Source organism: Salminus brasiliensis, chromosome 4 (assembly GCF_030463535.1).
Source record: "Salminus brasiliensis chromosome 4, fSalBra1.hap2, whole genome shotgun sequence".
NCBI classification, from domain to species: domain Eukaryota; kingdom Metazoa; phylum Chordata; class Actinopteri; order Characiformes; family Bryconidae; genus Salminus; species Salminus brasiliensis.
The window spans coordinates 18,692,405-18,715,039 of record NC_132881.1 but is presented as its reverse complement, the minus strand read 5'-3'; the positions used below and the strand labels follow the sequence as shown (position 1 = coordinate 18,715,039).

General features: G+C 40.3%; 1 protein-coding gene across 8 annotated transcripts in view; it reads left to right on the top strand.

Annotated features, from left to right (window-relative positions):
• LOC140554459 (arginyl-tRNA--protein transferase 1) overlaps positions 1 to 22,635 on the top strand; it is a 320,650-nt gene that overhangs the window by 218,997 nt on the left and 79,018 nt on the right. For all 8 annotated transcript variants that reach the window (XM_072677498.1, XM_072677497.1, XM_072677493.1 and 5 more), the window contains exons 9-10: positions 13,584 to 13,765; positions 19,268 to 19,367. In XM_072677498.1, the coding sequence (XP_072533599.1) occupies positions 13,584 to 13,765; positions 19,268 to 19,367 (282 nt within the window). The remainder of the gene's footprint in view (positions 1 to 13,583; positions 13,766 to 19,267; positions 19,368 to 22,635) is intronic.

Sequence of the window (22,635 nt, the reverse complement as noted above, 5' to 3'; positions counted from 1 at the left end):
CTGTCAGCACCTCTTTGGCTATACGGTAAGTAACACTGTCTGTAAGCGTCCGTAATTTTGTATTGTCCTATTTGTATTTACACTGTTGAGGAAAAGCCTCCATAAAAGGCAACTATTGGAAGCCCCCTCTACAACTGTTTCAAGGTCGGAAAACATTTAGATGCCACTGTTTTATACGTTTTAAACGTAAAAAGTTAACATACTGGCTCATTTTCATTAATGAACTCCAGGGTTGCAGCGATATATGCCGATATAAAAACTGATGGTTTTCATGCTGTGCAGTTTTGCGTAATATCATTATTTGAAGAAAATTAAGCAATCGAACAGAGAATCCCACCAATGTCTTACTATTTTTAAGTTTAAGAACCAAACAGTCAGTCAGTTAATGGGTAACATAATTAGCAGATTAATCCATAATGAAACGAATCCTTAGCTTGGAATAGTTCAAAGGAGCTTGATGTGCAGCTTCTTTATGTATTAATTTTTTAAATTGAGGCATTCAACCAAGATAAATCAATGTGTGTTCATACCCTGTTTTTATTCCTTTTAGGAATAAAAGAGAAACAGTTGTGAAATACAGCACACTGTGATACCGTAAAAACATAATCCCATAAAACCATGTTTTCTGAGACCGTTACCGTTGCAATACCATTGCAACCTTAATAGGCTCTTCTTAATGGGTTCTTCTCTTCGCTCCTTTGGCTTAAAGCCTAAAGCCAAATTGTTTTCACACCAGAGCTGCAGATTGCGGCTTTGAAACCAAATCCTGGACTTACTCCTCCAAACTTTCCAGGTGGAATTATACAGTCTTTGGGGGGGAAACACCTATTAGCTCAGAGTAACAGTTCACTCTGTGTTAATGTAGCACTGTTATTGATGCTTTCATTGGTCATTGCACGCACTGCACTGTTTTACTACACATTGTGCAGCGTGATGAGCTAAAATATTGGTGACATTTATTTTTATGTAAACAAGCACGCAAACAAATGTAATGGGTAAATATATAATAATGGGTCAACAAAAGGGTTTAGGGCTTGTCCACATGTTGTGCAATATACATTACAGCCCTAGATGCGAGTTGTTAATTTTAAGTCTATAATGTTAAATTGCTTATAGATAAAGTAGGTACAAGTATGGTTTAATTATTATAATTTGTTCATTTGTACCACAATGATCCCCAAGATGCACATGCACATGAGCTTGACTCTGTATATTAGAATACACTGTAACACCACTGATACAATTGCTGGTATCCTGATTGCTTGCGTGTGAGGATTTTGAGGAGACTGGCATTGTTTGTCCCACTGGTACTGTTCTCAGTCCAGCAGAAGAATAACAGTGGAAAATGTGGTGACCAGACTTGACTTGGAACGGTGTGTCTTTATGGAGTGTGGCTGGCTCAGACAAAGCACTTGCATAAACACACACAACGGGAAAAAAACAAATGGGGAGCGTGGTCTGATCTGAAGGGGAACCAGGTGGAAAATAGCTTCTCTGTGATGTGTGTGTCTAATGTCAGGCAACACACACCTGGGGAGAGAGAAAGAGAGAGAGAGACTGGTGCTTGACTGGTGCTGTTCCTGTATGAATTTGTGTTTAACAAATATAAGCCTATGGAGCAAAGAGGAGTAGAATTAAGCCAAAAACATAAAGTTCACTCAAGCTCAGTAAAGAAAGAAATCCGCAGAACCGTGGATTATGCTGCTCCTGCCCTTGTTGGTGCTAGTGGTGGTTTTGCTTATCTCAGAAGCCAGAAATCCCATGCTTTATAACTCAATTACGATTTTGGGGGCAAGCTACTGGTTCCACAGGCCAGGAAATTCTCTTCTTTCTCCTGTGTGTGTGTGTGTGTGTGTGTGTGTGTGTGTGTGTGTGTGTGTGTGTGTGTATGTGTATGTGTGTGTGCTATAAACAAACCATCTGCCTGGCTTGGTGAGGTCATGCTAAGCGTTTGCACGGCAACAAATTGAGCTGCCAGTTGTTTGCGTTCTGTCCCTCATTACCTGTACCAAGCTGTGCATGGTCCTGTTTAAATCCACCCTCAATTGCTGAGAAATGAAGCGCTTCATTTTTTTTTTCCAGGAAACAGGTCTGCGAGGTCAGCAGGACAAAGATGCAGTCGCGCTCTGCTTTTTTAGCTAGCGACAAGCACAGCCACAAAGGTTTATTCAGTGTAGCCTTCAAATTGCAACAGAAATGTCCTGAAATGGCAGGTGGCTTAAACGCACTTCTTCAGCAATTTTTTAAAGGGAGGGTGTGGAGTCAATGAGGAGCAGAAAGGCCATGCTAGCTCCTTCCTAGCCCCCAGCAACCCCCATTTCTCCCTCAGTCACCTGGCGCTAATGAAGATCGTTAATGTTTATTAGTCCCGATATTTTAGCACCTCGTCAAGCCCTCCAGCCAGATGCCTCAGACCCAAATCCACTACTGCCTTGCACACCTGCAGATAGAGATGCTCATTCTCACTTAACCTCAAGTGCTCTTCCTTTATGAGCTCACATAAACATGCAGAGGCTGCTACTCTATGACTGCTTCATCTCATTCTCCCAGTCATGCACATACGTTCATCAGCCCATAACCTTCATCAACACCACCTGCCTAATACTGAGCAGGTCCCCTTTGTTCCACCACAGCAGATCTGACCACTTGTGACATGGACTATTGTATCTGCCAGCAAGATTTTCGCTGCAGTGAGCGTCAATAAACCTTAGGTGCCTATGACCCTGTCACGAGTTCACCTGTTGACAAACAACAATTTGCAAGACACTAGACCCCATGATCCCAAGACACTAGACCTCCATGATTTTAGAAATTCTTAATATTTCCTGTGAAAACATACCTTCACTCATGCAGATAAAAGACCTGGGGCTCACATCTCTGGCTGGGGAAGCACACCACAGCCTGCTACACCAATATAAGTCCTTGGCCAAGACTCTCTAACATTTACATTCATCTACTGAAAGCCCCACTTTCAAATTCAAAGGCTATTTACTTTGAGCAGCCATGGCTCAAAGATTAGAGAAGCGGCCTTGTGACTGGTAGGTTGCCGGTTTGAGCCCCTGAACCGTCAGGACATAACTGAAGTTCACTTGCGCAAAAAGCCCCCCCAGCTGCTCCCCGGGTGCTGCAGTTCTGGGCATGTGTGCTCCGTAGTTTGTGTATGTGCATGTTCACTGTACGGATGGATAAAAGGCAGAGGTCAAATTTCTATGTACAAAATACAAATGGTGATTGAGGTGGTTTTTCTTTGTCATCATCTTCTTAATGACTGCTCGGAGCTCACCGCAGTGAACAGGACACTGCCGCCAAGGAGCGTAAAATCCGAGAGGCTTTGTGCACCAAACAGCGAGCTAAACATATCTTTCCCACTAAAAACAACTGGAAATGAGCCTGTCAGTGAGCCTGGATCAGAACCTATGACTGGATAGATACAGTTACTGGCCACAAGAACGGCAATACGATATGCATCACTATACAGGGGCCTTGATTCAGTTTATTGTGATACTGTAAGCAAAGTGATGTATTGCAATATTTTAAACAAAAAAGTTTACAAAAACTGGCCTAGTAAAAAATACCTGCCATGTGCATCAAATCAGAGTAGACTAAAAGTTGACTTCAGAACAGTGTCATCTGAATACAGAACTATCTGCTATCCAGCAGTCGGGGGTTAACCACAACCCTAAATGAGCCACCAATCTTTCCATGTAAAAATCCATGAAAATTGATACAGCGTTGCAAAACATAACATTGCGATGCTTTGATATATCAAGTGCGCTAGCTAACCCACCTCAAGCCTATTCAATGATGTTTAACTTTATTTTTTTTAAATAAAAAGATATGGGACTATAGCCTGGACTCAGTCACACCCCTGGTATCATTCTACAGTTTTCTACAGTTGCTTTTGCTCTTTTCCATGACTGGATGGTTCGTCCATGCCAGTAAAGTGCTGCTGAGATCGGTCCCAGGTGTCCTAAGGTTTATGTATTTGTTTGCATGTTTACAGTCTTAATTGGAAATTACAGTAACGCTTGCTGATTTATAAGGGCAATTAACATCAGTTGTGGAGTATTCTGTATGTGTGTGTGTGTGTGTGTGTGTGGTACGTGAGCATCTGAGGTCTGAAGCGTAAACAATGACATGGTTTGAACTTTGCTTAGAAGGTCAGAAGTAAACCTGAGTAATTTTAGCTTCTCGGGTAGCGTGTGATTGTCTCATTCACCTGGTACTGTTTACCCAGGTGTGTGTGTGTGTGTGTGTGTGTGTGTGTGTGTGTGTGTGTGTGTGTGTGTGTTTCAGCAGAGTGGTGGGCGCACTCTACAGCGCTCCATGTGTTACTGCCACACCCCTGCTCAGAGAGGCATTTGGAAGGCTGTTTCTGTTTGGCTTTCTGTTAAATGCCTCTTTATTGGCTCACGATGTGTCTGTCCTCGGGGGAAATGCTCGTTAACAGTGGTGTTGTGTAATTAGTCGTCAGAGTTTTATGGACATCGGGTACCACTTTCACCTCTATAACCTCCATTTCTTTCTCGCTGTCTCTTTTCTTTCTCGCCGTCTCTCTCCCTCTGTCTTCTTCTATATCTGTTGTATTCTCTCTCGTTCATTCTCCTTCTCTCTCTCCCCTCCCCAACCATGTATCAATCTCTGTCCCTTTCACTTTAGCTCTCTCTTTGCATCTCTCCCTCCAGCTCTCGCTTTCTCTGTCTTACTCCAGTTCCGCTTGTTTCTCTCTCCATCTTTGTCCCTTTTGCACACTATTTCCTCCTTTCTAAATGAGAATCTCTCTCTCTCTCTCTCTCTCTCTCTCTCTCTCTCTCTCTCTCTCTCTCTCTCTCACATTTACACTTGTTCCCATTGTTTATCTCTCCTTATCTGTCCCTTCTTGCATACTCTCTCTCTTTCTGAATGAGAATCTCTCTCTCTCTCTCTCTCTCATTCTCCTTCACTGTATCGCACTTGTTACTTTCAACTCTCTCCTTCCAGCTCCTTTTCTTTTTCCTGCTTTGTTTAGAAATCTGTCTCTCTGCCGTATGCTCTTGCTCTCACAGTCCCATCCTGTCTTCTTTTGTCTTTTTTCCTTTAGCACTCTATTTTCATCTCTCTCTCTCTCTCTCTCTCTCTCTCTCTCTCTCTCTCTCTCTCGGAAATCACAGCTGTTTAACTGGGCTGCTGTGATAAACACACACTCTGTCCCACCCACCCGTCTGCTTGTACACCAGCGAAATGAGTCACACAGCCGCATGCAATATGTGTCCAATCTGCATGAAATTATTCTGACCTCATTACAAACTGGACACCATAGTGTTGAAATCGGAGCGTGTGTGTCTGGCTGATGCTGAAAGAGCAGAGGTCTGAGGTCTGAGATGCGAGTGGAGTGAGTGTCAGGGTGTGAGATGGACAGCGGCCGTAACCGAACCCTGTTGTTTCCACGGCAGGTTAAACGAGCCGGCACTGATTGCTCCGGAGAACGGGTGGTGTGTGTTGTGTCCATGACCCCCCATCCTCGAGTTTTTTCCTCTTTTTTCTGTTTAACAGGACAAATCCTTCTGATCGTGTCCTGAGTGACTTCAGTCCCTGCATGTCTCTGCAGCTTGGTGGCATTACATGTCTTTAGATTTATGAACAAAGATTAATTAGCCTCTTTAACCCTAGTGTTATTATTTTGTTTTTTAATGTTTGGTAAATGCTTTTTGTGGAGCCCCACATGGATCTATTTTAGGGCCTGTTAAACGCATTTAATTGGAAGGCGGTGTAGGTAAGAGAATAAAGAACTAAAGTGTGGGCTAACATACAGAGTCTAAAATGTTAAGTGTACTTTTTTCTCTGACCGCACATTAAGTGGCACTGCTTTATCAGATACACCTGTCCAATAGGTGTGCTTTGTAGTCGGCATCACTCTTCTCAGTTTAGCAGTGATGGCAACACTACAGAAATCCTTAATGGCTTAAGGTTGTGGTCATGTCCACTATGGTATATTTTATTAGTGGACTATTCTAAACCTAGCAGCAGTGTCACTACTATGCTGCCAACAGACAGATATGGTCCAACAACTAGATAATATTTGATCTGTAGTGCTCCTGTGGTCGTTCCTTTCAATTAATTAATGTTTTAGGGCTGTAGGACTTATAAATGTGCAGCAAGAGATTAGCTAGAGTCAGTAATTGCAAAATTGGAAACTCTGTGTACACTGATAGGCCAAGGCAATTGGACCAAAGCATACCTAATATGATGTTGGTCCTTGACAAAAACAGTTCAGTGCTCTATGGTATTACAAGTAAGACATTAGCAGTAGATCCTTTAAGTCCTGTAAGTAAGGTGGCCGGTAGTAAGGTAGACGATCAGCCCGATTGAACTGGCAAATTTGGAGGTCAGGACACCTTAAACGGTCATGTTCCTCAAGCCATTTATCATTTTGGAAGAGTCCACTTCCATTATGGGATGCTATTGCCGCGAAGGCTTGCACCTGCCCTGCAAATTGGTACAGTTTTTAAAATCACCTCGACAACTAATTCCACCCACGTTTTAGTGATAAAAGCAGGAGGCAAGCAGTGTTCATTTTTGCAGGTGACTTTGACTATGACTTCCTCCATAAATTTGAAGGCAACATTAGCTTAATGTTTACCTTTTGTTAATTTTCTGGTGATTTTTATTGCACATTTTCTGAGCTCAGTATTGTTAGTTTTACAATTGTATATTCAGCGGATATTCCTGTTTTGCCCTTACTAGGTTTGAAGACTTTATAACAAATACCAACAGGCTCGTTCTCACTGTGATTTAAAACAGGGTTCCCATTTTAAAGATGGTCCTTTTAGCATCTTCAGCAGCGATTCTGGCTACTTTGATTAAATGTACTTGGCGAAGTGGAAAGATCGGGAAATCTATATTCTATATCTATATTATATTTATATGTCTATATAATATAATGATTGTATAATTGTAGCTTGTTCTCTTCCACCATGAGTTAGAAAATGTAATTTCAGAGACTTTAGGACATTGTTTGTGAGCGATGACTATATCATCAAGGATATAGTATGGTACAGCTGGTTTGAAAAGTTACTGTGTGCTGATCACTGCACATACAGATGCAGATCATGAATAATTAGTCAATTTGTCAGTCTGTTTACATGATCATTTAGTTTTTCTTCGTTGACAGAGTGCATCACAGTTCCTCATAGTTCATGTTTTCAAATGTAATTTTTTGTTTAGTCCTCGTTTCGTTTTTGTCGAAATAGTTCAACAAATATTTCTCTTCATGGTTTTTGTGAAAGAAATTTACACTGAAGACGAGAATGAAGCGTGCCGTGTTCAATCAAACGTTTGAGATGTAGCTTTTGCTAGTAATTGCTCCTATAGTCAACACTTGTATTCACTTCCTGCCTCACCCCTCTGAGGGCTGATATAACCAACCATAACATAACAGAAACTATAAATATATAACAAAACTACCCGTTTTTCCCCACATCCAACAAGTCGACTACAAGAACTGACTGTACATTAATATATATATTAGTTATGCGCTGTTGGTATAAGATGATCAATATTATTTGCTTAATCTGCGAGTGGTTATAATGTTTTACATTATCTGTGTTGTATCTGTTGTGTTGTATCTGTTGATGCAAATAAATATGCTGAATTTGAATCAATGTATTGAGATTAAAAGCTATTGTTTTCCGAGGGATGGCATACCGTGGAAACCATCATCAGTGAGGCACCTGGATTTTGTCTGTCAGTGTAAACTCGAAGGGGGGCAGGGGTGTTTTTCACACAGCCACATTCAGATGATTGGGCTTTTTATAAATGTTATATATTTTAAGGGTTTTGAGTGTTTAGCGGTTTATTTGGTCAGACCCCTTTTGTTAAAGAACGTTGCAGTTCTATTGGAATTGTCAATTGTAGGGCTATGTGTCCACTGTTTGTATTGATATTGTACAGCTAAGGGTGGAGGAATGTTAACTACCCCAGTTGTAGTCCGCCTAACAGCATGCTGCAGAGTATATGTGTGTGTGTAACAAAGGCGCACATAGAGAACCAGGCTACCATATGCTAGTGATTTGGGCCCCAAATAGTGCCCTGGTGTTTTCATCCCCCCACCTTGTCGTCTTATGTATGTTTTTCTGGTCATCACAGTGGTAGAAGCGTAGTCATTAGGCTGTCCTGCAAGGTGACACTTGGGTCAGAGTGTTGAGATTTCTCCTTCTGAGGTCATGGCTATGCAAACTTGGACAACTACCTGAAAGGCACTGTGATGGTGCTTACTTTGACACCAGTGTGAACTGAGAACCAAGGTGGTAAGGTAATGTTTAAATGATGCACACTGAAGAATTCTTGCTGGACAACAGTGACAAGAAATGACTTCAGCAAGATCAAAACCTTTTGTAATCGCTGTGGATGAAAGATATGGGCCTAAAAGTCCTTCAAAATCTTTCCGCATCTGTTTGCCTGGTCAGTTAGCTGTGTGCTAATAGCAGTTTCCATCATAGCTGGGCTGGTCTCAGCAGACATAAGGGCCACCTTGTCATGCAGGGAGGAAATACCAGCACTTTCTTACTTCGCTACCACAAGACGGCCTTGTCTCACTTCTCTCCCTAAAAAATACGGCCCCCGAAAGCAGTAATCGCGCTTGATGGCCAGTCCGAGGCAGCCCACTTCATCTCAGATGTCATTTAATGCACGTGTGTGTGTTTGAACAGCCACTTCAATAGCTTTACCAGCGAGGCTGTTTGACAAGCAGGCTGTATGAAAATAATTAGCGCACACATGTGGAATGCGCTTTCGATCCTGGTAGGAAATGTGGGGGATATATGTGGTGACCACTTTCCAGGAGGTCGAGCAATGTTAGTGCCAACTTCAAGAATGGTCTGCACTGTTTTGTAGTTTTGGAGGGGCCTCAGAGGGTTGTGGCAGTGACTAAGGATGTGAAGAATTTTTTTTCCCTAAAAAATAAATATCTTATCCTAGTTGTCTAGGTGTAGTTTTACCTGGCAAGTTTGGTGTTATGTAGTTTTGCACTGAACCTACCCTCTATTTAGCATAAACTGCATGCCTAAAGCACGCACTTACATCCTACGTTTTTCTTGTACTACATTAGCCATGTTTACATACAGTCTGATAATTACACAGAGCTCAATATGTCCATAGAATAGAATAGAATAGAATAAAATATGTCCAGTCCGATTAAGCACAGTTGGGTAATCCTTTAAATAATCTATTAAATAGTAGAGGAATAGCCATGTGAACACCTGTATCCGCTTAAATTCCCAATCGGGAAGTTATCTGCATGTGCAAGGCAACAGCAACAAGCATTATTACTGGAATAAGGACTCTCACGATCCGTGTCCACTGCATGCGGTACGGAAATCTTGCGAGCAGTCACGGTATGTTCTGCGGGGCCAAAAGCAGTCATAATTTATTAATCGATATTACCGATCTTCTAATTTTACAGCACCGTTTTCTTTATTGCCGAAAATAAAGGCTGCCTTGAATTTTATCTCATTTAACTGAAACACTTGTTGAATGAGTGGCTTAACAGCTGTATGCTAAATAGGGAGGTTTGTGCAGATGTTTTGGGTTTGTTTTTTGTTTTTGTTTTTTTCAAAATTGACTTTTTGCAGTATATATGACTTTTTTCATGTATAAATATTCTTATTCAAAAAATGTGTCTGCTTATGAGGTTTCTGTGTGACATTGTAATCTATAAAAAAGGACTGTATGTTGCTGCATTAGCTTGTAGTGCTAAACTAAAGATAAAAAAATATCAGGTATCATTGTGTCTTGGCCAAATCATGCCTTTTGTATAGTCCTTTAGTCCTTTCAGTAAATATGTGTGTCTGTGTGTGTTGGTTTTAATTTGTCTGAAGGAGAGCAGTGCTAGTATAGTCAGGTGGGCTCTCGGGGTGCAGGATTAGCCGCCCGGCTCCCCGGTGGCGTGATAACGAGCTGTGTTCCAGCAGGGCTAACCGAGCCCAGATGGGCCAGGGGGCCGCAGAGGAGATCCCCTTACCAGCCCGAGCTGGCCTGCCCCCACCAGCCAAGCCGTTTGAAGTCATGGAGGTAAAGCCAGAGTGAAAGTCCAGCCCACCCCCTCCAATAAGCCACTGGATTGTAAAAAAACCCCCAAAAAACTAAAAAAAAAAACAGATAACCGTGCTGCTGGTAATGAGCTTTTGTGGTGGCAGCGTACTGAAAACATTCGACATGGTGAGCATTCCAGTCAAATTTGTCCTGTCCACACACACACACACCCACAAACAAACAAACAAACAAAAACAGTTTTCTTATGAGAGAAAGGCTCTCTCTCTCACAGATATATAGTCTGTCTGACTGTCTAGCTTTCCCACTCCTTCCATTCTCTTTTTCTCTTAAGCATGTGTAAGCCAGAAGGCTGGGTTCCATTACACCCCCTGCCTGTTGGGTTTCAGTTTGGAGATTGATTTTGTTCATGCAGGGACTTTTATTAAAACGCCTCTCCCCCACATCTGTGTGGCTTGAGTGGACACCCAATAGACACACACAAACCCAAGATTTGAGCTTAGCCCACATTTGGGAGCTATTACCAGGCTACTGTACAGTCCATGTTCATGCTCCACATATGCAGCTTCTGCATATGGACTTTCAGTCTTTCCTTTACCCTACACACCCCCAAGACATTTCACATGTACAGTTGCAGGAAAAAGGAAGTGAATCCTTTGAAATTGCCTGGATTTCAGCATTGATTACTAATAAAAATGTGGTCAGATCATTATCTCAGTCAGGTTTGGTCAATTATGGACATGTGCAATCTAGGTAAACTCCACTGTAAAGTGTAATTGTGTAACATCCAGTCTGCGTAAACATCTTCAATGCAGGCTAGAAAAAGTAAGTGAACCTCTGTGTTGTGGTGTGGTCTCCTTTTAGAGTGGATACATCTGATTATTGCAGACTTACATTGATTCATTCCTTCCATTATTTAAGTTTTAGTTCATTTTAGTGCAGATTTGTACTGTCTACAGAAAAAAAACATAGAAAAACAACACAAAAGGTGACTCTCTAGTTGAAGGTAAAAGCGTTTTGAAGTTTTAATGGAGGTTGATGTGAATTAATTGCCATAACATTGTATTCCGTGTCTTTGAGTAAATTGTTTTGCTTATTTATGATAAAAAGCCTTCACAATGAAGAGAGCAGTTATGTCCAAAATGAAAAACAGGGAAAATGGAGTCTGAAGACTTTCTTTGAGGTGCAGACATACGGCAATGTAGTCACCTTCCATGAGCAACATATAAAACACTGGCCAAGAGTACAGCTGGTGTTGCATGGCACTGTTTAGCCTCTTCTTGGTCAGGTATCTATTTAGGTTATGTATAGATTACATTTACAAAACAACAGCATTGCTCTTGAAATTAGCAATCTTATTTGCTTGCCAAGAAAAAAAGCCAACTCTGCATTACTTTTAAATCCTTTTATGTCAGTGTTTATCCTGCTTTTAGCGAGGGCTCGGTCACATTCTCTTTAGTTGTAATTCTATGATTCTTTGGTTTGACAACAAGTGATTGAGCAGATGAAAATTGAGTTTGCAGTTCTGATATCTCCATGTTCGCAGTAGCTCTCGCAGTAACCGTTCTGTTTGTATCAGCACCATTAGCAGCGCTGCGGTTGCTCAGGTAACCAGCAAACTTCCCGAATCCTCTTTCAAAGCCTGTGCATGTGACGTGAGTACATGATGTGACTGGAAAAACACCCGCAAAAACCTACCAGACCACTTTGTTTTAGAATTGAATATGTTAGATGTTGCAGGGAATATGTTAGATGTTGCAGGGATGGTCGTGCCAGCACATTAATACCATTTATCAGAATATTTTGTCCTGTCTTCACTTGGGAATACTGCTGCTTTAAGTTTAAACTAAACATTTTTAAGGATTGACCCTTTAATTACTTCTCCAAGTTGACAAATTGACAAATGGTGTTTTAATTAAGGAGATGAGATTATTTAGAAGTTTAGGTTTTGTGTGTGCTGTGTATATTACATAAAGACACAGTACACCTGATTACTGACAAATCTGTCCTGATGCACACAACTGTTCTATAGACAGATGCAAAAGAACACTTCAGACCAAAACCCCATCCAACTGTGAAGCATCATGGTTTGCAGCTGCTTTGTTGTCTCAGGGCAATCATTAAAGTAAACAAACAAAAAAAAAAATTAGTAGTGTATGAGAACATTTTTACAGGAAAACACAAGGACAGCAATCCACAACCTTAAGCATATCGATATGCTGTGGCATGACGAGGCTTCCCAGAAATATTAATGAGCTATAATACATTCACAGGGGCAATGGTTTTAAGTTTAATTAGAATTCAACTTTTTAAGTTTAATCTGGGTTATAGTGCATGCGTATGGACGTTGGCCAAAGTAAAATAAATCATTGTTATTCTGTATGTTAGGATGTTTTCTCTCTTCTTTTTCTTAAAAATGCATTTTTAAGAGACACTCTTAATTTTTATTATTGTTTTTATCATTCAGAGCACAGTTCTTACATTATTATTATTCTTTAAAAAATGCTTTTTTGTGATTCAAAATGGTAGTTCTTTTGTTCACATGGCAAAGCAAAAACAGTCAACACACAAAAAATTTGTATATTTGAATCATGTGACACAGGTAGGCAAATGTGGCATTAGGAATCTTGCACAAGGACATTTGGTATGACAATGCCATTGTCTCTGAATAACCCACACACTCCTGATCAGAAGATATAGACTTTCAGTCCATTCAGTGTCCTAAACAGCTTTTTGTGTGCATGGGGAGGCCAGAACAGAGAAAAACTACTTCGAAAAAAGGTCTGGTTATCAGAATGAGAACCCTAATCTAGTGAGTAAGTACAGGGAAAGCATTGAGAATACAGCCCAAATCTGACCTTATCTTCTCCTCATTTTTGAATGTGTATAAAGTACAAATCCGAAGATTTACCACACATAAAATAGCCCCTCTCTAAGGAATAGACTTTAAGATAACTAGGAGAGTATAAAACACGTTCAGACTTATTTAATATGAGATAAGAAAATAATTGAAGAACAAAATTAAATATTAATACACCACAATTACATACATAAAACCAGAAATAGTAGATAAAAAGGTAAAAATATAAAATTGTCATGTTTCAAAAAAGAAAACTAAACCAAACTAAATAACTGAAATAATAATAGTAATAATAATGAGGACACTATTTGTATTATATAGCATATGATCGCATGAAGCCAGAGTTGCAGGTAATTCAGAAATCCATGTACTAATACTCGGCCTGCCAAACCTTGTCCATGATCGAGCAATAAGAAGACTTCACTTTGATAAGGATACACAATAATATTGTAACACACTGACAGATTTGATCAGACGATTGATCAAAAACTAAAACGAATACCCTAATGGCGGAGAGAGTGTTTAGCTTATGTGAAATCCAAACATGACCTTTAAACCCCACCTGATCTGTTTTAGAAGTCTTGACACACATTTTAGGCAGACCCAGTGCAACATCCCAACAGCTGAGTTCTTCATAGAATGCATGCCTCAAACATGTACTCCATGTTTCTCTATTTCTCTCTCTCACTCTCACCAGGCGGAAACATCACCTGACGGCCCTGAAGTAGGATATGGTTCCTTCCACCAGCAGTACTGGCTGGACGGGCGCATTGTAGCTGTTGGGGTTATTGACATCCTGCCTAGCTGCGTCTCGTCCGTCTACCTCTACTACCATCCGGACTTTGCCTCGCTCTCACTGGGCTCCTACTCTGCTCTCAGGTGCCTCTGCTACTCCCTGCTACTCCTTAAAAACACCTCAACATCACAGTCGTTACACTAGATGTTAGAACTCCTGCAGTTTACCATTCTAGTGTAACTGTAATAGAATAAAAAGGTTATTTTATAGCAGAATTCTGCAGCAAAAAGCAACAACTTTTGTAACATAAAAGATAAGTCAGACTGCTGCTGTAGATGGGGATACACGCAATAGTTTAATAAAACCTAAGTCTGAGTTGTCTCTCAAATGAAGTTAATCTGGCTCCTCAGGGCCGCCAATGTAAATTTAGGAAGTATATCTTATGTCTCCCATAAGACTGTTGCATAAATGCCTGCAGGACATAGTTCGCCAACATTGCTCTCCTGGGGAATGGGCGCTCAAGAAAGTGGGTTAGGTTTATGTCACTGAACCCATGACCAATCACATGGCTAACATGGCTCTGCCAGTCTGAGCAACCTGGAGAGCCAAAGCAGGTAAGTTAAAGTGTGCCCCAGTTGCGGTGTGAGCTTGTGTCTGTATATGGGCTGGTAACTTGGTCACAGATATCAGAATCTCAGTAAACCCTAAAGATCTGTGAAAACACAGCTTCTCTGTCTCAAGGCAAAGTATAGTATTATACATAAAAATCAGTATCAAAATGTTTCCACAGGGGCTTTCATTTTCAGACGATTTATTTTGGTTATGTAAAATTTTATTTATAAAAATGTATTTTGGGATTTTTTTTGGAGTAGTCTGATTTGCTAATCACAGTCTTTTAGTTTATCAATATTATTTAAAAGTTGTAGATAGAACACACAAAAAAGTTTACATATTGGAAGTTAAACATGAAAAATGTGTATACTATAATTAATTTTCATGCGATTTAATTTCAATTTACACTATATGTTCAAATGTTTGTGGACACCCCTTAAAAAAATGCATTCAGCTGATTTAGGTTGCACCTTTTGCTGATGTAAACACACACACACACACACAGACACACACAGACAGACAGACACACAGCGCTTGTTACCAATAGAATAGGACTCTGGAGCAGATAAATAAGAACCTGTTGGTGCCATGCCTAATGCTGGTCCTGGGCTAGAGGTGTATAATGTCCCCTGGAGCTGTGGAGCAGTGGAACTGTGTTCTCTGGAATGATGATGCTCCATCCTTAACTTTTGGGATAAGTTGAGGATGAGGTGGGGTGTTGGCCATCCAACATCCTGACCTCACTAACGCTCTTGTCGCTTAATGCAGTCAAATCCCTTCCCTGGACAGTAGAAACAGAAACTCCAACAAAAGCAGGAAAAATGTTAATTTAATTTTATTGTCCATTTAAGTATTGTTAAACTGAAAATTATGTTTTATTAAAAATTACTCATTTTTAACTTGAAATGAAGACAAGATAACAATTTAGAAGCCATTCTTTCTAAAATTCATGTAATTCCAGAGGCTTCACTGACCTTTCCTTACTACTGGATATTTGATATGCCCGTGGTGATAGAGTTATGTGTCCTGCCTATGCACATCTGGCCTCCAATACTAATATTAATCCTTTACTTTATATTTAGCCACAGGTGGCATATGTGTGCATGCTTGAGTGTGTGGAAGTGGGTGGGCTTGTAAGGAACCCTGAGTTGCTCCATAGAGAGACATAAAGGCAGGACAAGAGAGAGAGAGCAAGAGTGGGTAAGGAGGCCTTCTGAGAGGGAGAAATGGAAGCCGGGGCTCTGTTGTGCCCAAAGCAGCTGGTGTCAGCCATATGGGCCAGTGGCTTTGTGCTGGTGTGTGTGAGGGACAGAGATTGATAGAGTGTGTAAATGAGTTTAGGGAGAGGATGTGATGGTATTTAATAAAAGGCTTTGGGCCAGAACAGTTAGTATCATTGGATTTAAACCTTCTTTGGCCATCAAATATTTGGAGACAAGCTGTTAGCTTTTAAGAAAGAAGTTCCTGCCGATGCTCTTTCTCCAGAACTGACAGACCAACTTGCAGGGATATTCTCTGAGAATGGCGTTTAGGAATGCATATGCAATATTCAGGAAGCTTCTAGAAAACTATGACAGGTATGAAGTGCTGTTTAAAGTACAGTGTGGCTCAGCACTTTCACAGGCAGCAGCAGCTAAGGCATACAGTTGTCAGTAGGAACATGCTATATGCCGACTACAGGGACTGCAGTTCAACGCTTTCTTCGCCAAAGCTTTTATATGAATAATAATAACCTTCTAAATATAATTGCAGAATATAAATATAAATAACCAGAATATAATTGCAGAATTCTAATTCTTTTAAACTAGAGCATTTCATTTGACCAATTATAAAAAATAAAAATAAAACGAAAATTACACTTTGCAAATGTGACTTTTATTTTCCATCATTTTTGATGCCTTTGGAATTGGGTTTCTTTACCCAGAATAACATATAGACACTTGGTTAACCTCTTATATTTTTATTATTTATTATTGTAACCAATTATTATGTTTTGAATTTATTGTATATTATTGTTAGATATGAGTTTAGATATTATTTGATGATTTTGATAATTCATTATTTAAATAGAACACCAAAGAACCCAATACCTTATGCTGACTGACAACTGCCAAATTTGTATGATTGGCCTATTCTGATTGTACATTCCTAGAATAATAATTTATTGGGTCCCCAGTGACTAAGTGTCTCTAATTACTGTGTAATTATGCATTAACCCTTATAACAATAATGTAACTAGTGGTAATTCTTAGGTAAGCTCAGAGTGTAGAAACAAGGAGGTGGTTTCAATGTTATGGCTGGTCAGTGTAATGTATAAATGAAGCTGTTTTTACTGTTGTGATTGATTTGCTGGTCAACTGCTGGCTTTCACAACTTAGCTGGGAGGCTAGCGTGCTTTCTGCTGGCTTTCACTGCTTAGCTGGAAGGCTAGCGTGCTTTCTGCTGGCTTTCACTGCTAGCCGTGAGGCTAGCGTCCTCTCTGCCAGCTTTCACTGCTTAGCTGAGCGGCTAGCGTGCTTTCTACTGGCTTTTTAATTGCTTATCCAGGAGGATAAGCAATGCAGCCGGCCTGCACCAAAATGAGACCGACTGCGATTGGTCAGCACAGTGCCGGGTTAAGTCTAACAAGCCCACTGTTTACAAACTAACTAGTAATGTGGAGCTAACTGATTACGTTTCAAATAAGAAGCATTGCTGATATCAACTCTGTAGCAACCAAATGGGATACTATAGCAAATATCGTAGCCACAACCTAGCAATGCTATAGCAACCACCTGCGCAACCGTTCTGTAGTTTTACAGTTCCCAGTGTTCTACAGCTTTTTCAGTTAGTATAGAATTATTAAAAATCGGTGAAGTTCTGCTGTACGTGTTCACAGTACGTTCATTTTAACCGCTGCAAGCATTTTAATCATGCTTCCAAACTTATGAACGTATATGTTGATCATTGTAATGTCTGTCTGCGCATTTCTTAATGCAAATGAGTATGGGAGAGTGTGTGAGCCAGAGAGAGCGAGCGAGCAAGAGAGTGCTCGTCTGCATTAATATGAAGCGGCTTTCTTGCGTCCTGCAGTGAGCACTGGGGGATAATTGGCTTGTGTTGGAGTGTCAGCTTGCTGAAGAGGAGATAATAGGGGGCTTCAAGCTGCTGCCAGAAAGGAGCGGGTGGGGATTGGTGGGGGTCTGAGAGGAGGGAGCCCTACGGTTTCTCTCTCCCTCTCTCTTTCTTGCTCTGTTTTTTTGTGAATGGGCCTCTGAGCCTCTCCTGATCGTTGTCCCTCATTCATGGCTGTGCGAGGCTTTGTCAGAAGGGGCTGGGAACACAGGAACCTGGCAGAGAGCGCCTGACCTTCCAGCACCTCTCTGTTTGCCCTTCCTCTTTTTCCTCGCCTTTCTCGCCTCTCTCTCTCTTGCGCGCTTCATCCTCTCTTAGTTTCCACCATATTGGTATTATTTTGGCCTCTCTCTAACTTTCTCTATTATTTGGTTCTTTTCATTTCTATTTCTTTCTCTTTTCTTTTCTTTTTTTCTTTTTTTGGTTTTCTCTTACTTTTATTTTTGTTTTTCTTTCTCTCTTTCTCTTTCTGGCCTTTTTTTCTGCCCCTCTCTTGCTCCCCACCTACCTCCCCCACCTACACCCCAAACTCTCTCACACTCTTCTTTGCCTCTCTTGGGTAAAAAACACCCCCTTCATTTTGGGCAGGGCTGAAAGAGTGTTTTAGGGAAAATAAAAAAAATGCAGCACAAAAGAGAACAGGGGTGAAAAGAGTTGAATTTATTTATGGAGGAGTGAAGCACGTTAAGGAGAATGCTTGATGAAGGGAGGGGGGGGCAGCAAAAGAGAAGATTGAAAAGGAAAGAAAAAAGTGGCGAGAGGGTGAGAGCTCATTGACTGCACTCGGAGATGATGTTTCAGTCGGAGATTTCTGTCTGCCTTCCCCACTGTGGACTTTCCTTACCTCCAAGTTGGTTTTCTCCTCTTTTCCGCTGCCTCTGTTTTCTGAGGTCTGCGTGGTTGTTAAAAGTCTGTGTTTGCCCTTGCATTCACAGTGTTTTCCATTTTTCAGAATATTAGCAGAATGAGTAAAAAAGTGACAACACACAGGCTCCAATTTGTCATGGCAGTGGTTCAGTCAGTCGGGATAATCTTGCTATTAAGTTGCTAATAAGTGAGTAAATTGTCCCCCTACAAGCTTTTGTTGATGATAGCATTATCTTGTGTGGTTGAGTTCTTCTCTTAAGGACCCAGAAGAGTCAAGCTCTGAGTGCACTACCACTATGGCCTGGGGATCTCGACTTCCCCCTTTGCCATGAGCAGCCGGAGTCAGAGAAAGCACGATTGGCCGGGAGTGTTTCCCAATCCTCCATGCACAAGTCTTTCAGCTGTGTGATGTTTCAGGTTTGGTTTTTGGACAGATAGTCTCACATTTTCCAGTTTTTCCAAAACAATAAAAAAAGGATCCCTGCTGTAGCAAAGCAGCTCCAAACCATGACATTTCCACCTCCATGCTTCACAGCTGATATGTGTTCTCGTGCTTAAATGCTTTGCTCTGCTAGTCCAAGTAATTCAACTGTGGATCCATTTATCTAAAGCACGGTCCTGGTCTTTGTCTATGTTCTATTTTTTTCTTCTTCATAGCAAGGGTTTTCTCCTTGCACACCTCCCATGAAAATACAAGTTGCACAGACTTTCTGATGGTAGATGCTGTACTTTGACATCAGTTGTGGTAAGAGCCGCGTCTAGGTCCTTTGAGGACATTTTAGGATTCTTGGAGACTTCTTTAGACTTCTTTTTCACATATGAAATATGAACTTCTTTTTTGTATATGAGCTGTATAGACTGGGGAGTGAATGGTCATGTTGAACTTTTCGATATACACATTAAGTCACGCGTCTTTATTTTAGTAAAGCGAGGTCAATTCAGTTTTCCAAGATAGGGACTCTTTAAGGAACAACATAAGAAATATGCCACCTTTGTTGCTTACTTGTCTACCTATAAGTTGACTGAAGATCCTCTGATCTTTCTCGTTTTAGGGAAATCGCCTTCACCAGGCAGTTGCAGAAGCAGTCGCCCAAACTGTGCTACTACTACCTGGGCTTTTATATCCATTCTTGCCCCAAGATGCGCTACAAGGTATGTACGTCTGTTTTTTTCACATTGCTTTGTCTTCATGTTTCTACTGTGGCCTATCATTGGCTGGTAGAATATCATCTCGTTGATGTTATGTTATGTAACATTACACTTAGGTATTATCGGAGATCCTGTAAAACAAGTTCACACCTTTTTCTTTGGCCTGAAATATTTCATTCACAATCTTTTATGAGTTAAACAGGAGTGTGAGTGCTAGAACCGCAATTCTATTCTTGGGACTAATGTCCTGTGGTGAAGTAGGTGATGGTGAACACCTGCGAAAGGTGTTAATCCTGCCCTGCTCCTGGTTTGCACGTCTTTGTATGGTCAGCACCAAAATCTGTTTCTCTCATTGCTGAGTCCTTCGGGACTCGTTCTGTGAAGTTATTGCAGTGCCACACTTCTGAGAGTGACTACAGTTACTTAGAAAAGATAACTGCAAATTCTAGCAGGGACTTTAGCTAGAGAATATTGGGTAATATTAGTTTTTCTCCAATTAGCTCTGTTGGCATAAATTTTTCTATTTGCTTTTTTTTGTTTGGCAATACAATGAATAATCCTTTAGCTCCTTTTGATGGTAAAAAGTGGACTATAGAAGAAGCAAAAATAATCAGGATGGAAAATGGACAAGCCTGACAGATTGACTAGTAGGGCTGCTATTTTGAATACTGATTTTGCTAATTTATTTTTGACTAACTACTATATTGATAGGTAAGTAATTTGTCGATTATTAAAACCGATTATTAGGATTATTATCATGAATCTCTAAAAAACTATTTTTAGAGAGAGCAGTCAGCTTTTAAGTCTAGCTAGAAGTTGTATTATGCATTTGCTAACTAACAATGAACAAAGACAATAAAGATGGAAGTCTTGTTAAAAAAAAAACACTTTTTTAACAAACTTTCAATGCTAATATATAAGATTTTTATTTTGTTATGGTCTGGTCAGAGCTGATTGAATTTTATTGTTGAAGAGTGGGACTTATTCTTAACTAGCCAGTTGATTGGCTATTTTCGGCAGATCTTCATGCATAAACCGACTGTTTGCTTGTCTAATTTCCTTTCCGACTTTCTGGACTTATTCTTGCTGCTTCTATGCTCCACGTTTTCCACACTGTTATGGTTAAACTAGCTTTTAAGTTGGGGTCCACATACTTCAGAAAAACATGCTTGATGATCATCACCAACTAATCGATGATTAAGTTAGTTGCTAACGATTTTAAACATGGCCAAATGTGAAGAAGGGGCCTCTGGGTTTTTTTCCCTTTAACATTTCCCTAAGCATGTTGTGGAAATGGATTTTTAATTGGTATTTTAAGAAAAAAACTGTCCAGTTTACACCCTGATTAACTGAAACCGTTGCAGTGTAACAACCTAAATCTGTTTTTACACTTTTGAAATCTAGTTCTTGTGCATGCACACCTTCAGCACAGCCTCGTTTTTTCCCTTCTTCCGCTTCACTGAGTGGTTATTGCCAGGACAGACGTTGTGTTGCTTGGCCAGTATCACTTATTAATATACACAGTACTCTAGCAGAAAACCTACTGAAGCAAACTGGCTTAGAGACTTGGAAAACAGACCAGACCTGATTTAATAGGCTGTATTTTATGTGGCTTAACTTGCATTGGCCTGTGCTTCAAATCAGCATGTATTTTGTACTTGTTAACATTTGTAGTTCACCAACAAAGCCAGGAGTAACATTTCTGAAGCCTGTTCCTGGCTGTGTGTGGAAATTAAGAAGTTCTTGGGTTGTTTTACAAAGTGGTTGTGTTGCTCTGAAGCATACAGAGTGAACTTGAAGGGGGTGGGCTATAGCTGATAAACAGCAATCAAGTTAGAAGTTGATGAAAGTTAGCTTGAAAGCACAATCTGTAGATATCTGCAGATGTTTACATATTCCTAGGATGAAGAAAAAGAACGGTAGTCCAATTCATACATGAAATACAGAAGTTATTTTTCAAACTGGGTACAAGTATGTGTGTGTGTGTGTGTATGTGTGTGTGTATATATATATATATATATATATATATGGCTTAGATATATAGTAGTAAATGCCAATCTAGGTCATGTGGAACCAGGAAATTTACCAATGCAAAATGTTAGGTTAGGAAAGAGGTTAGAAAGAGGTTAGGAAGATCGGAGCTGATTTAATAGACTGTATTTTATGTGGTTTCATTTGTCAGTGCTTGAGATCAGCATGTGTTTTGTTCAGCAGGAGAGCCAGAAGTACCAAACTCGCCTGCTTGAAAATGATCCTCGTTTCGTATAGTACCTGGTGTCTGACTATTTGCTTTGCATGCCAGTATGCCAGTAGCTGCTGCAACAGATGTCTTCGCGTCTTCTGCTTTGCATCTCTTCCACGATTAGCCTGACGTTGTCCTTTAAGTAGGCTTTGTGTTGGACTTATTTCCAGTCATCCTCAATCCCCTTAATTCCACAGAGGAATTGTTCTGTATCCAGACATCCATTGCAGCTTTATAGCTTCCTGTGCGCATTCATTTGGACCTGAATATAGTTTTATCATTTACAGTATGATGTATGAGGTGCATTTGGCTGTAGAAAAGACTCAGGATGCAGAATGTCCACAAAGACTATGCATTTTGAATGTTTCTGATTACATGTTTATGTCACTAGGAAATACCAAGAAGTTCATGCTAACTTAATTCACTCCCAAAGATTTAAGTTCTTTTTGTTTTTGCTTATTTGGGCACAGATGTGGGTAAGATGTGAACTAATAAAGAACAGTACTTGTAAACCATGCTTTTTATATTGGTCTGCAATAGCAACAGATCCATTAGAGTTTACCAGGTGACACTAACATTTGGCGTCTTGTATCAACAAAGTGATGAGTAATAGGAAACCTTATTTATTCAAAATGATACCAAAGACTTTGTATGTTTATCTGTTTCACATCATCTTGTAATTACTAACTAAGCTACACTGCCTCTCAAACATTGAACATTGGCATCCAATCCACTCTGACTGAGAGATGAGAGAGAACCTGTTAATGAGGCTCATATGACCTTCAGAAACAACAGAACCCCTTTTGAGACCCTGGTGGGACTTGAAACCACAGTGTTCAAATGGCAATCTACCTAATATGAATATAAGACCAGTGCACTGTCCATTGCATCATAGACTTTTGAACTTGGAGCTGCCTTCGCTCATTGAAATCCACTGCAGTATTGAATGTTTGAAGCAACATCAGCAGCACTGATGTGAATCGAACCCAGGATCTCTTGATTACTAGACAGCTGCTATAACTAGCTAAG